At 44.3% G+C, this 16,087-nt stretch overlaps 1 protein-coding gene across 2 annotated transcripts in view; it reads right to left on the bottom strand.

The window, feature by feature from the left end:
* The window catches only part of fryb (furry homolog b (Drosophila)), a 439,334-nt gene that overhangs the window by 335,265 nt on the left and 87,982 nt on the right, over positions 1–16,087 (bottom strand). For both annotated transcript variants that reach the window (XM_070892324.1, XM_070892325.1), the window contains exons 4-8: positions 13,171–13,310; positions 11,780–11,870; positions 10,711–10,790; positions 10,538–10,618; positions 5,607–5,775 (exon numbers count right to left, since the gene is read on the bottom strand). In XM_070892324.1, coding sequence (XP_070748425.1) covers positions 5,607–5,775; positions 10,538–10,618; positions 10,711–10,790; positions 11,780–11,870; positions 13,171–13,310 — 561 coding nt within the window. The remainder of the gene's footprint in view (positions 1–5,606; positions 5,776–10,537; positions 10,619–10,710; positions 10,791–11,779; positions 11,871–13,170; positions 13,311–16,087) is intronic.

Below are 16,087 nucleotides of genomic sequence, written 5' to 3'. Positions count from 1 at the left end.
AGGGGCAGGAAGGTGTTGCTACAGTTGTACAGGGCATTGGTGAGGCCACACTTGGAGTATTGTGTACAGTTTTGGTCTCCTAACCTGAGGAAGGACATTCTTGCTATTGAGGGAGTGCAGCGAAGGTTCACCAGACTGATTCCCGGGATGGCGGGACTGACCTATCAAGAAAGACTGGATCAACTGGGCTTGTATTCACTGGAGTTCAGAAGAATGAGAGGGGACCTCATAGAAACATTTAAAATTCTAACGGGGTTAGACAGGTTAGATGCAGGAAGAATGTTTCCAATGTTGGGGAAGTCCAGAACCAGAGGTCACAGTCTAAGGATAAGGGGTAAGCCATTTAGGACCGAGATGCGGAGGAACTTCTTCACCCAGAGAGTGGTGAACCTGTGGAATTCTCTACCACAGAAAGTTGTTGAGGCCAATTCACTAAATATATTCAAAAAGGAGTTAGATGAGGTCCTTACTACTAGGGGGATCAAGGGGTATGGCGAGAAAGCAGGAATGGGGTACTGAAGTTGAATGTTCAGCCATGAACTCATTGAATGGTGGTGCAGGCTAGAAGGGCCGAATGGCCTACTCCTGCACCTATTTTCTATGTTTCTATGTACAGTCCAATACGAGAATTACAGTCTCTGTCACAGTCGTTGAAGGAAAGGGTGGGTGGAGATCTGGTGTTCCACACACTCCTTCCGCTGCCTGCGCTTGTCCTCCACATGCTCGCAGCGATGAGACTCGAGGTGCTCAGTGCCCTCCAGGATGCTCTTCCTCCACTTAGGGTGGTCTTGGGCCAGGGATTCCCAGGTGCCAGTGGGGATATTGCACTTTATCAAGGAGGCTTTGAGGGTGTCCTTGAAATGTTTCCTCTGCCCACCTGAGGCTCGCCTGCTGTGTAGGAGTTACGAATAGAGCGCTTGCTATGGGAGTCTCGTGTCAGGCATGCGGACGATGTAGCCAGCCCAATGGAGTTGGTCGAGTGTGGTCAGTGCTTCGATGCTGGGGATGTTGGCCTGATCGAGAACACTGACGTTGGTGCGTCTATCCTCCCAATGGATTTGTAGGATCTTGCGGAGGCATCGTTGGTGGTATTTCTCCAGGGCTTTGAAGTGTCTACTGTATATGTCCACATCTCTGAGCCATATAGGAGGGCGGGTATCATTACAGCCCTGTAGAGCATAAGCTTAGTGCCAGGTCTTCGAACACTCTCTTCCTCGGGCGACCGAAGGCTGTACTGGAGCACTGGGGGTGCTGTTGGATCTCGTCGTCAATGTCTGCCCTTGCTGATAGTATGGAAAATAGTACACATTGTCCAAGGCTGCGCCATGGATTTTGATGACCGGGGGACAGTGCTATGTGGCCTTCTCTCCCTCAATCTCCCTCCCACCCCTTCCCCCACCGCACTGTTCAAGCCATCCCTGGCCCTAATAGTGGGTGCATTTCGCCCCCCCCCACCCCACCCAAAGTATATCCCTTACCTCTAAAACCCAGTATGGTAGAAGTGCTTTGATGGCAGTCTGTGTGTACCACAAAAGCAGAAGGGCCCTCTGGTAACCATTCCCATTGTCATCTTTGCAGGGAAAGTTTTCCCACAACCGCTGGGAGCAGCGACGGACAGATGGCGGTCCACCCAGAACAATGCCTCTGGAGGAGCCCAGGCAGGTCTGATCAGTGCCTCAGGGAGGTCAATTACTCGTGGGGGTGCTGAGCCCCCATTCAAAACTGAGAGTAAGTCCTGCAAAATCCCCAGGCTGGGTGGGAGCAATGTGATGCAGTGTCTTTGGACTAGGGTTCGGGCAATGTCTAGTGTCTGTGGATTAAGGTTTGGGGCAATGTGATGCAGTGTCTCTCGACTACATATAATGGAGTAGCGGCGGTCCTTCAAATGAGCCTGTGCTATGTGACCTTACTCATGTTACCCTGCCCCCTCCCCTGCTGCTAACCACTCGTCTGTTGTTTTCTATTTCCAGATAAAGAGTCGCATGCGCCATATCTTCGAATAGAAGCCTCCACCTCAGTCCGTCATGTGGGGGGGGGTCGAGGAGGGGGATGAGGGCGATGACGATGACGAGGAACCTCCACGGAAGGACCAAACTGAACAACCTATTCCGGGGGTGGTGGGGATTAGGGGGCTGATGTACTCAACACCTCTTTTTGCTGCGGCCACTAGCTTGTCCAAGGAAGAAACATTCTCGGGCTTTGAGCCATCCGCGGCCCCGGGTACAAGTGGTGTGCAGCAACGCACCACTGGGGTTGAATCCCATATGCCGTCTCTCTGGAGGGTGAGTCAGCAAAGCCAGTCTGCTGACAGACAGGCAGACGCACACCTGGACATGGTGGGACTGTCCAGGGAGAGCAACCAGCTCAGCCGACAGTTCCTGGAGATCTTGGGTGGTATTCCCGCAATATCCGCGGCTATGAGGGAGGGCATGTCGCGAAACCACCGAGGCTGTCACTGCCCACGTGCAATTGATGGTCTCAATTGTTGACTCTACAGTCCCCAGTGTCACATCCAGACCGACATCACCTGTGAGTGGTGAGGCCGAGCAACAGCCTTGCCACTCAGAAGCCGGGCCTTCCATACCCTGAGCTTCTCCAAGGGATGCACACATGGCATCTCCATTGTCTATCTCCCTTTTACAGCAGGACTCTTGCCGCCTTGCTGCACGACATCTTGGTACCACCTTGGGTAGAGTCATAATGCGAGGGAGGGGGGTTAGGATTGGGGGTGGGGTCGCAGGTAAAAGATGTTCGGTGCAGGGGTTGTTCCTTCATTGTTTTGTTGCTGTTTTGTTGTTGTTGATATTTTATAAAAGTTTGCCAATTTACAACAATGTTTAATAAATTTTGTTCCACTTTTGAGATGTTTAAATTTTATTGAAGTTAAATCTTATTCAAATTACAATGTTTAATAAATCTTATTTAAGTTACTGTATGTTAAACACATTCTTTTGTTCACCATAACCATTCTTGTGTAGTGTCTCATTTTTAGAATAAGAGGGGGATAGTCAACATGATGTGATAGAGTGGCCAGGCAACGGTCAGACGTGCAGTTCACACTTCAAGCAAAGCATTGAATTATGAGCTGCTAACCTAAGGCTTTTGCAGTGGCGAAAGCTCCACGAAGCTTCCTCTGTGGTGGTGGTGGTGGCATAGGTTCCTCGCCAGGCTCCTCATTATCCTCCTCCTCATTCTCCTCCTCCCCCTCCTCCCTTCTCTCCTGAGGTGGTCCTGCAGTCCCCAGTGGCAAATCCTGTTCCCTCATGATGGCTACATTGTGTAGCATGCAGCACACCACAATGAACTCAGAGACCTGCTGAGGGGAGTATTGCAGGGAGTCTCCAGAGTGGTCCAGGCATCGCAAGCGCTGTTTGAGCACTCCAATTGTCTTTTTGACGATGTTGCGTGTGGCGATATGGCTGTCATTATAGCGATGCTCGGCTTCTGTCTGAGGGTTCTGGAGGGGGAGTCATGAGCCAGGTGGCGAGGCCGTAACCTTTGTCCCCGAGAGCCAGCTCTGGCCTTGTGGTTGATGCCCGAACAGGCATGAGACACATCTCTCATGCAAGATGAGAGCATCGTGGATGCTCCCTGGATATTGAGCATTGACTGCCATGATGCACTGAGTATGGTCGTAGACAATCTGTAAGTTCATAGAGTGGAATCCCTTTCGGTTTCGACAAACCTCTGGATTGAGGAAAGGTGCTCGCAGGGCAATGTGCGTACAGTCAATGGCAGCCTGAACCTTGGGGATGCCAACAATTCGTCCAAAACCTATAGCCCTCTCATTCTATGCCTCCTTGATCATTGGGAATTTTATAAAATCCATCCTGCATGCGTACAGTGCAGTAGTCACCTGGCGAATGCAGCGATGTGTAGCGTGCTGCGAGATGGAGCAGATGTCCCCTGCTGATGCCTGAAACGAGCCGGAGGCATTGAAGGCAACTGCCGCAGTCACCTTCATCTCGATTGGCAGTGCAGTCCTGTTGCTGCTGGTAGGCTGTAGGTCTGCCTTTATGAGCTGGCACATCTCTGGGACCACCTCTTTTCGGAAGTGCAGTCTTCAAATGCACTGTGCCTCAGAGAGCTGCAGGTATGAGCACTGTTCCCTGTAAACTCATGGGGGCTAAGGCCTCCTCTCCATACGTCTGCGAGCTCTTTGATTACGCTCAAAATGCTCATCAATAAACCTTCTTCCAGTTCGACACTGCATACAAAAAGCAGCCAGGAATAATGGCTGACATAGTATAGACCCCATTTTAAATTTTTTTTATAAATGTCCTTAAATGTCCTTAAAATGTCCTTTAAATGAACTTAACTCAAATAAAACTTCACTGTATAAAACACAGCTTTCCTTTTTCAAAACCTTTTCTGCACTGAACTTGTGCTCCGTTTTCAAGATGGCGCCGTTAACACCGGGTGCCCCCTGGGTCCGCCCTGGATCTGACTGCTTTTTCCGGGCAGGTTTTTGGGCGGGCGATAAAACGGGTGATATCGCCGAATGTAACGTCTGTGGCGATAGTGCAGCATTGCAAGCCAACTGATGTCATAAAAACGCTTTTTAAAAAATCGGGCGGGCGGTAACATTTAGCACAAGTTGTGCGACTCGTTTATCGCCAAAAAAAATATATATTGCTTCGCCCTGGAGGTAAAACGGGCGCAAACCTGTCGAATTTCTAGCCCCACATATTTAAAATTCATCAAAATGCAATTTAATTAATTATTTTAAACAAAAATTTGATTTTTTGAAAAATAAATGTACATATTTTAAAGGGTCTAAAAATAAACTAACCTTATTTAATAGGATTTAAAATGTTTAAATTATAGAAAAAAAATTATTTTTCTGATCTTCAGGCCTGCTTTTAATAGTCGTAAGAATTTCAAGTGCATTCGCTGGGCAGAAGCTGCACAAATAGCCCAACTCTCCGCCAGCGAAGGCCCATTATTTTCAAATGCGTGCGAGTTGTCAAGAGGATTCTTGACAGATCGCAAGTTTTGGGTCGAGGTACATGCACTTCGCATGCCTAAACCCAGAACTTGCAGGGCCCCTATAGGCACATGCGCACCTTGTACTGCCCATAGGTGCTGCGAATTCAGGGCCAATGTCTACGAGCATACAGTGAAGCGGCAGCCTTTTATACCCTGCCCATTCACTTTTACATTTCGTTGTCAGCGGGGTCCTTCTTTAAATATGCAAATCGAGGTCTAATGACATAATTACCGCCGGACTACAATATGATCTCTGGCCTGAGTGGAGAAACTGCTGCAGCTTTCCCGAAAGGTGAAGGCCTGTTAGAAGATCAGAAGTAGAAGAGACTAGTCAAGGTAAATTTCTTACCACAACACTCCCGGAACCCCTGTTCCTGAATGCCCTATATTTCAGCTGGCAAATTGTTGGCTGGTGGCATATTAATAAGGCTCGGCGGTTAAAATCAGCATGACCTCATTCTGCCACAGGTACACGGGAAATTAACTGACGAGCGCAGTTTCCCACCAGAAACCCACTAGGTGTTACAATCAACCCTTGATGCCACTGTACTTTTATGCTAAAATATTATGGTGCAAGTAGTACAACTAAACCAGCTTCAGGAGTCAAACTTAATTACCTGCATAAATTGGAAAGAGGCTTCAAAGTCCTCCACAGGATACATCTTAATTCGAAAGAACTTCATACCCATTATGAGGCTAATACTGCTTTGAACTACATATGGGTTCTGTTCTTTCTGACGCAGTTCCTTAAGTTCTGATATAAATTTCTTTTTCACAGCTGGAAACCTACAAGGTGAAAGACATTTTTTTTCCATTATTTGTTTTCTGTTAATATTTTTAAAAAGATATGTATAGTAGCATTATTTTGTAAACTGTTCAGTAGCCCAGGCCAATTTAATTCTAATAGTATTTGTCATATTTATTGAGGTGAGTAAACAAGGTCTACTTTTAGTCAACTAGTTTAAAAACAATTTCAGATACAAGTCTAACAATCAATACTCATGTAACAAAGAATATCAACTCGTAAAATGAACTATTATAATTTACATTTTTTTGTAATTGAGCTCCTAAAATTCCGGCAAGAAGTATGTATAACTATTACATAGAAACATAGAAAGATAGAAAATAGGTGCAGGAGTAGGCCATCCGGCCCTTCGAGCCTGCACCACCATTCAATAAGATCATGGCTGATCATTCCCTCAGTACCGTTTTCCTGCTTTCTCTCCATACCCCTTGATCCCTTTAGCCGTAAGGGCCATATCTAACTCCCTCTTGAATATATCCAATGAACTGGCATCAACAACTCTCTGCAGTAGAGAATTCCACAGGTTAACAACTCTCTGAATGAAGAAGTTTCTCCTCATCTCAGTCCTAAATGGCTTACCTCTTATCCTTAGACTGTGTCCCCTGGTCCTGGACTTCCCCAACATCTGGAACATTCTTCCTGCATCTAACCTGTCCAGTCCCGTCAGAATTTTATATGTTTCTATGAGATCCCCTTCTCATCCTTCTAAACTCCAGTGAATACAGGCCCAGTCGATCCAGTCTGTCCTCATATGTCAGTCCTGCCATCTCGAGAATCAGTCTGGTGAACCTTCGCTGCACTCTCTCAACAGCAAGAACGTCCTTCCTCAGATTAGGAGACCAAAACTGAACACAATATTCCAGGTGAGGCCTCACCAAGCCCCTGTACAACTGCAGTAAGATTTCCCTGCTTCTATACTCAAATCCCCTAGCTATGAAGGCCAACATACCAGTTGCCTTCTTCACTGCCTGCTGTACCTGCATGCCAACTTTCAATGACTGATGTACCATGCTGTACCTGCATGCCAACTTTCAATGACTGATGTACCATGACACCCAGGTCTCATTGCACCTCCCCTTTTCCTAATCTGCCACCATTCAGATAATATTCTGTCTTCATGTTTTTGCCACCAAAGTGGATAACCTCACATTTATCCACATTATACTGCATCTGCCATGCATTTGCCCACTCACCTAACCTGTCCAAGTCACCCTGCAGTCTCTTAGCGTCCTCCTCACAGCTAAGTCTCATTAGCGTTTAGTTTGTTCTTTCCTTTTAGTGGAATATATTGTTCCTGCACTCTGCTGAACACCCATTGTTGTAATTCATCGTTTTTTGCCAATATTGTTGCCCATTTTATTTTGCCAAGTTCTATTCTCAGCCCCTCAAAATCAGTTTTTCTCCAATCTATTAGCCTGGTTTTCATCATACTTATGTCCTTCTCAATTATCATCTTAAAATGTATTATATTATGGTCACTATTGCCTAGACGTTCCCCTACTTTTACTTCTCTAATCGGCTCTGGTTCATTTCACCCAGAGAGTGGTGAACCTGTGGAATTCTCTACCACAGAAAGTAGTTGAGGCCAATTCACTAAATATATTCAAAAAGGAGTTAGATGAAGTCCTTACTGCTCGGGGGATCAAGGGGTATGGCGTGAAAGCAGGAATGGGGTACTGAGGTTGAATGTTCAGCCATGAACTCATTGAATGGCGGTGCAGGCTCGAAGGGCCGAATGGCCTACTCCTGCACCTATTTTCTATGTTTCTATTCCCCACTACTATATCCAATAGTGAATCCTCCCTTGTTGGGCTTTTTACATATTGGGTTAGAAAAAAGTCCTGTACACATTGTAGGAACTCCATTCCCTTATCCTCTTTACCTACCTCTTCTGTCCAATTAATATCGGGGTAGTTGAAATCCCTTTTGTTATCTTTTATTTCTATTCATTTGTCTTGCAGATAGCTGCGTCACTTTTTTTCTACTGCTATTATGGTATCCCTAATAAGTACAGCTATTCCACCTCTCCTTTTCCCTTTTCTATCTGTTCTACATCGTTTTTTGCCAATATTGTTGCCCATTTTATTTTCCCAAGTTCTATTGTCAAAATCAGCTTTTCTCCAATCTATTACCCTGATTTTCATCATACTTATGTCCTTCTCAATTATCATCTTAAAGCGTATTATATTATGGTCACTATTGCCTAGATGTTCCCCTACTTTTACTTCTCTAATCGGCTCTAGTTCATTCCCCATCACTCCAATAGTGAATTCTCCCAGTTTAGGCTTTTTACATATTGGTTTCGAAAGGACACATTGTAGGAACTCCATTCCCTTAATTAATATCAGGGTAGTTGAAACCATCCATGATTATTATTCTATATTTTTTACTAATTTCTCTAATTTGTCTGCATATTTCTTTTAGATGGTCGTTAGTGTGGTTATTAGTGCGGTTCAGCCTTTATTATCCGTTATCTCTATCCATATAGATTCTATTTTTGTCTTGCTGATAGCTATGTCACTTTTTTCTACTGCCATTATGTTATCCATAATAAGTACAGCTATTCCACCTCCCCTTTTTCCTTCTAGATCTTTTCTAAATATGTTATACCCTGCAATGTTTAATTCCAAATCCTGATTTTTCGGTAGCCATGCTTCAGTAATCCTTACTAAGTCTCCAGCTCCAGTGTTTTATTACAGACACTGTGTGCATTGCTGTACAGACAGTTCAACTCATTTTAATAGGATTTCCTCTCGCCTTATATTTAACCACCTTTTTAGACTCCTGTTCTCGAACTCTATTTATTCCCTTGCCATCAATGTCCTCCCTTACTTTATCCCACCCTATGCTCTCTTTTCCTATTTTGTTTATATTTAGGCAGGTTACATTTCTTGTAGATCCCTTCCCCCATCTTACTAGTTTAAAGCCTTTGCCATCTCCCTATTTACCCTTTCTGCAAGGGCACGGGTCCCATCCCGGTTCAGGTGCAGCCCGTCCCATTGGTACAGCTCCTTCCTGTCCCAGAACTGGTGACAGTGTCCCATGAAAAGAAACCCCCTTTCCCATCGGCAGCCTTTTTGCCAGCAGCCTTTTTTGAGAATGTAACTGATGGAATAGATAAGGGAGAACCAATGGATATAGTGTATTTGGATTTTCAGAAGGCCTTTGATAAAATCCCACATAAGAGGTTAGTGTGCAAAATTAATGCACATAGTATTGGGGGTAATGTACTGGCATGGATTGAAAATTGGTTAACTGACAGGAAACAGAGAGTAGGAATAAACTGGTCTTTTTTGGGGTGGCGGGCAGTGACTAGTGGGGTACCACAGGGATCAGTGCTTGGGCCCCAGCTATTCACTATATATATATATAAATGATTTGGATGAGGAACTAAATGTAATATTTCCAAGTTTGCTGATGACACAAAACTAGGTGGGATTGTGAGTTGTGAGGAAGATGCAAAGACTCTGCAAGGCGATTTAGATAGGTTGAGTGAGTGGGCAAACACATGGCAGATGCAGTATAACGTGGATAAATGTGAAGTTATCCACTTTGGTCGAAAAAACATAAGGACAAAGTATTATTTAAATGGTGATGGCTTGGGAAGTGTTGATGTACAGACCTGGGTGTCCTTGTACACCAGTCACTGAAAGCAAACTTGCAGGTGCAGCAAGCAGTTAGGAAGGCAACTGCCTTCATTGCAAGAGGATTTGAGTACAGGAGAAAGAATGTCTTACTACAGTTATACAGGTCCTTGGTGAGACCGCACCTGGAGTATTGTGTGCAGTTTTGGTCTCCTTACCTAAGAAAATATATACCTGCCATAGAGGGAGTGCCACGAAGTTCACCAAACTGATTCCTGGGATGGCAGGAATGTCGTATGAGGAGAGATTGGGTCGACTAGGCCTGTATTCACTAGAGTTTAGAAGAATGCGAGGGGATCTCATTGAAATGTATAAAATACTGACTGGGTTGGATAGACTGGATGCAGGGAAGATGTTTCCCCTGGCTGGGAAGTCTAGAACAAGGGGTCACAGTCTCAGGATACAGGGTAAGAAATTTAGGACCGAGAAAAGGAAAATCTTTTTCACTCAGTGGGTGGTGAACCTGTGGAATTCTCTACCACAGAAGGCTGTGGAGGCCAAGTCACTGAATATATTTAAGATGGAGATAGATAGATTTCTAGAAACAAAATGCATCAAGGGGTATGGGGAAAAAGCAGGAATATGGTGTTGAGATAGAGGATCGGCCATGATCATATTGAATGGCAGTGCAGACTCGAAGGGCCGAATGGCCTACTACTGCTCCTAATTTCTATGTTTCTATGTTTCTTTGTTTCTTCTGATTTTGGCATGCAGCTTCTGAGCTACCCAATTTTCATCAACCAGCTGCCTCTTTCTGCCAGAAACAGTCGAGCAGCTGACTGGCAGGATTCCAATAAGGCCTGGCAGTTAAAATCTGTCGGGCCTCCGATTCACATTCCCGTGTTGGATTACCATCTGCTGCTCCCAGATTCCGGCTGGGTGCTAAAATCGGCTCTGGGATTTATGCCGCACTTCCAGCGAAGATACAGTGGTAGAGTGTTAGCAGCTCTGAGGAAATTCCTGTCCCATTTCTTTCATTTTGTGAAGGTATTGCAGTTACTGTGATATAAAATCCTTGATAATACAAATGTAAACGATCCTTCCCTTTAATTGCATATCTGAAACTTATCATCTACTGTAAAAGTTGCACAGTACTCACTTTGATTGTGCCAGAACACCTATTACTTCTGCATATAAATCAGCTATAATATGCATATTTCCAGTGTTGGGACCAAGGTAACTAAAAAAACAAAAATGTGTATAATTAGTGTCAGCAATAAAACTATGTAAAACGTTATTGAATAAATGTATTAATGAGAATATATGTTTTACCCCTCTTTATATTTAAAGTGCTTGAATGCTAAGTTAATAACTTCATGGACCAAGTTGTCTGGTACAGGATGAAGTGAAATCTGAAAAGGAATAAAATACAGTTTTTAATCTACTTGAACAAAAGACATTGTGGATGATTTTCAACTGCCGGCCACCTGTTTCATGATGATGATAATGATGATGATCTAGCTTGAAAAATCGGTGACAAAGCAAAGGAAAATTGGGTGGGCAGCTGTGATACCCCTTTAATACCCAAGGTCTACTGATTTACTTTTCAGGCAGGTGCCCAGCACTCCCACCCAAAACAAACGGGAAGCTGTTTTAATATGCACATCAAGTTGTGGGATTCCGATTGCAATTTTCATGTATAAATAGGTGGAGTATGCATGTTGGGTTCAGTTGTGCCAAGTGTTGTGCAGTCTAACTAGTAGTCCTTAAAGGTGCACTCAGGATAGGGTGCGGTTTTGTGGTTTTTTTCAACATTTTTGTTGGGCCAGGAGGAAGATTCATGTTCTTCCATGGCCCCACCAAAATCTTCAGGCCCACTGCCAGCCCATCCTTCCACTGAGATCTGCTTGTCCCCCGTTTGCTGGTTAATACTGAATAGATCTTCAAAAACTGGCGAGCTACAGAAAATGCCTATAGCTCCCCAGTTAAATTCACAGGAGGCCCAACCCTGTTTGGGCCTCTCGACCATGGATTTGTGCAGGTGGTGTGGTTGCCCTGCCCATTTCATGCCCGTTTTCGCGCAGGTTAAAAATCTCCTTCATTGTTTTATTCTAAGCAATGGCACATGTTGCTGGAATTCCCTCTCAAGGTACAAAGGTGTTTCAATCTCCGTTCTTCATCTTCTTGAACCCAGTATTCACAGAAACAAATTACCGGATAACCATTAGATAAGTGTCATTGCATTTTTGAAATACAGCTTCAATTACCCCAACAGTAAAGTTATTTTTATGGTGGCAATTTATTGTTGCCATATTTAACATTCAAAACTCTCATAGTTGTAAAGAATGGTAAACATTGAAGACATGTAAGTATAGAAACAAAATAGAAAATTGTTACTTACCTGTTTTAAAACTTCAATTAATACTAGAGAAAAAATAAAATCAATCGCTACATCCCTTCTCTCTAGGAGATAATCCCTTTGTTGTTCATCACTGAAAGAACAAAAGTTTAAACCGAATTGTAATTAATTAAATTGTCCAATGACATACAAGTAATGGCTAGTTGAGCAAATGCAAATGCATATCATCTGAAATATAAAACTTGTATGTTTAGTATGCATTTTCTATAACAGTTCAAGTATCACACTCAAATGTCTTTGCCACGCTTCTCAAAAAAAAAACAAGCAATATATAGAGAAATTTCCCCAGGAACAGATCATATTGGAGTCAGGTTTGGCTCACTAGTAGTACTCTTATCTGTGAGTCAGAGGGTCATGGCTTCAAGTTCCACTCTTGGATCAGCACGTAATCTAGGCTGACATTCTAGTGCAATACTGAGGAAGTGCTCCATTGTAGGAGGTATCGTCTTCAGATGAGACATCAAATGAAGGTTCAAATCTGCCTGTTCACTATGGCACTATTTGAAGAAGAGGAAGGGAGTTCTCCTGATGTGTTGGCCAGTAAGCCCTTAACCAGTGACACCAAAATAGATTATTTGATTATTTATATCATTTGCTTAGGTGGGACTTTACCGTGTGCAAATTAGCATCGCATTTGCCTACATAACAACAGTAACTACACTTCAAAAGTAATTAATTCAAAGCTGTGAACTGCATTGGTATATCCTGAGGATATGAAAGGTGCTGTGTAAATGCAAATTCTTTATTTCTTAATTGAACTTGGAAATCACACAACAAAGTTGAACAAAGCCAGACTTATGACCTGCAGTTGAATCAAACTTGGAATAACCATAGGCTCTGTTTATTTAACAATGAGACTTTAAAGAGACATAGGCATACTTTTGGAGCAGGATAATACATTGTGCATTAGACAGTATAATACTCCTGTCCAAATAAAACAGTATATCATCTGACTTTCTATGAGCAACCCCACAGGGATTTTGCTAATATATATTAAAAATCTCCATATGTATACAGAACAATATGTTCCTGGTTGGATTTCTCACTAGTGTAAATAAAGGTTAAATGAGCATCTTCGATTTTACTCATAGGTTAAATCTTAGTTTGATTTGTATAAATTCTGTGTTAAATCTCCACTTGCAGTATTCTTTTTGTTGGTTCTTAAGAGAGAAAATACTGACGGTCAGGTGTCTTACCACAGTTTTATCCTTAAGGCTGTGACACTGACCTTTCTTTCCAGTTGGGTACTCCGAGTCAATAAACAATCTGAAGTTATATGTGACAAGCCCCTGAACAAGGAGCAGGGGAATAAAACCCACAAGTCAAGCTGCATGAACAGAAATAATCATCAAAATAAAGTGAAAAATAACTACCTTTTTGATTTTGTGCTTGTTCTGGGCCGATACTCGTGGGACTCATCCTCTATACCATTTTGTCTTTTATACCAATCAAAAAGTGTACGCAGAACAGAGGGTAGACAGTACTCTGCAAGTGAACTCATTGAGCTGATCAACTGGGGGAGAAGAGCACAAAATATAAAAGATTACATGCAGTTAAATACCTAACTAGTTTACAAAAAAACAATTACATTTGGATCAAGGTCTTACCAGTTAGCTTGGCTCAGTGGTAGTGCCATTGCCATTAACAATAACTTGTATTTATATAGTGCCTTTAACATAGAGAAACGTCCCAAGGCGCTTCACAGTAGTATTATGAGATAACAAATTTGACACCGAGCCGCATAAGGAGAAATTAGGGCAGGTGGAGGTAGGTTTTAAGGAACATCTTGAAAGAGGAAAGAGAGGTAGAGAGGTTTCGGCAGGGAATTCCAGAGCTTAGGGCCTAGGTAACAGAAGGCATGGCCACCAATGGTTGAGCGATTATAATCAGGGATGTTCAAGAGGGCAGAATTAGAAGAGCGCAGAGATGTCGGGGGGGCGGGGGGGTTGTGGGGCTGGAGGAGATCACAGAGATAGGGAGCGGCGAGGCCATGGAGGGATTTGAAAACAAGGATGAGTATTTTGAAATCGAGGCATTGCTTAAACTGGAGCCAATGTAGGTCAGTGAGCACAGGGATGATGGGTGAGCGGGACGGTGTGAGTTAGGACACGAGCAGCTGAGTTTTGGATCACCTCTAGTTTACGTATGGTAGAATGTGGGAGGCCAGCCAGGCATGGGTTGGAATAGTCAAGTCTAAGGGTAACAAAGGCATGGATGAGGGCTTCAGCAGCAGATGAGCTGAGGCAAGGGTGGAGACAGGCGATGTTACGGAGGTGGAAGTAAGTGGTCTTAGTTATGCTGTGGATATGTGGTCGAAAGCTCATTTCAGGGTCAAATATGACACCAAGGTTGCGAACAGTGGTTCGGCCTCAGACAAAAGTTGGGGAGAGGGATGGAGTTTGTGGCTAGGGAATGGAGCTTGAGTCGGGGACCGAAAACAATGGCTTCGGTCTTCCCAATATTCAACTGGAGAAAAAGTCTGCTCGTCCAGAACTGGATGTCGGATAAGCAGTCTGATAATTTGGAGACTGTGGAGGGTCGAGAGAAGAGGTAGTGAAGTAGAGCTGGGTAACATCAGCATACATGTGAAAACTGACGCCGTGTTTTCAGATGATGTCGCCAAGGGGCAACATCTAGTTGAGAAATAGGTGGGGGCCAAGGATAGATCCCTGGGGAACACCGGAGGTTACGATGAAGGGGCGGGAAGAGAAGCCGTTGCTGGTGATTCTCTGGCTACGATTAGATAGATAATAGAACCAGGAGAGTGCAGTCCCACCCAGTTGGATGATGGTGGAGAGATGTTGGAGAAGGATAGAGTGGTCAACCGTGTCAAAGGCTGCAGATAAGTCAAGGAGGAATAATTTGCCTTTGTCACAAACATAAAGGATGTAATTTATGACTTTGATGAGAACCGTTTCAGTACTGTGGCTGGCGCGGAAACCGGATTGGAGGGATTCAAACATGGAATTGCGGGAAAGATGGGCATGGATTTGGGAGGCAACAGCACATTCAAGGACTTTGGAGAGGAAAGGAAGGGTGGAGATGGGGTGATAGTTTGCAAGGAGGGGTCGAGGGTTGGTTTTTTGAGAGGGGCAATGACAGCAGATTTAAGGGAATGGGAGACGGTGCCTGAGGAGAGAACCGTTAACAACGTTGGCTCACATGGGAACCAGAAAATGAAGTTGAGTGGTCAGCAGTTTGGTGGGAATAGGGTGAAGGGAGCACGAAGTTGCTCTATGGACAGGATGAACTTGGAAAGGTCATGAGGGGAGAACGGAGAGAAACTGGAAAAAGATGTGAGGTCAGGTTTAGGGCAGGGGGGGATCCTTAAAGCAAGTTTGGCCCAGTGGGCTAGGGAATGAAAGGAAGAGCCAGAGGTGGCTGAACGGATGGTCTCAGAGACAAAAAGTCCATGAGCTCCTCACACTTATTGTCGGAAGTGAGGGTGGAGAAAGGGCAGAGGGGTTTAAAAAGATGGTTAGCAGTGGAGCATAGAAGCCCAGGTTTACCTTTACATTCCAGAATGATTCTGGAATAGTGAACAATTTTGGCAGATGAGAGCAGGACCCAATAATGCTTTATGTGATCCAGCCAGATCTTGCGGTGAATGGCTAAACCAGTTGTCTATCAGGGCGAAGATCAGGGCTGTACCGGGGGAGCGGCCAAAGTAACAGGGACTAGGGCATCCAAGGTGGTGGTGAGGGGGTGATTGAGCAATTCTGCAGGTGCATAAAGGTCATGGTGAAAGGAAGGGCCAAAGGCTGGACAGTCAGGAGTTGATAAGTGCAGTTGTAAGAGAGTCGGGAGAATTTTCTTTTCCAGGGACCGACAGAGAAGGAGGTAGGGTTTGGCGGGGGTGAGGGTGTGATGGGGGGGGATGTGGGTGGATAACGATACAAGGAAGTAGTCAGAGATGGCCTTATCTGCGATTGACACTATGTCAGAAGGTCAATCCTCTCCAATCACCCAGATCGCCTACTTCCGTAATATCATCTGTCCTTGACCCTGCCTCATTCATGCTTTTAGTACCTCCAGAATCGACTATTCCAATGCTCTCCTGGCCGGCCTCCCACCTTCTATCCTCTGTAAACTTCAGCTCAACCAAAGTCCTGCTGCCCATTTCCTAACTCGGACGAAGTCCCATTCACCCATCACTCTTGTGCTCCCCGACCTACATTGACTCCCAGCCCGCATTCCTGATCCTCTTTGCTCCACATTAAGGTAATTATATTTTAAAAACTTACCATGCTGGTTGCAGCCTATCAAAAGTGTTTTGATAAATACAAGTTA

This window comes from Pristiophorus japonicus, chromosome 10, assembly GCF_044704955.1.
Source record: "Pristiophorus japonicus isolate sPriJap1 chromosome 10, sPriJap1.hap1, whole genome shotgun sequence".
In the NCBI taxonomy this organism is placed as follows: domain Eukaryota; kingdom Metazoa; phylum Chordata; class Chondrichthyes; family Pristiophoridae; genus Pristiophorus; species Pristiophorus japonicus.
Note: the sequence above shows the minus strand (reverse complement) of the source record. Positions and strands in the feature narration are given on the sequence as shown.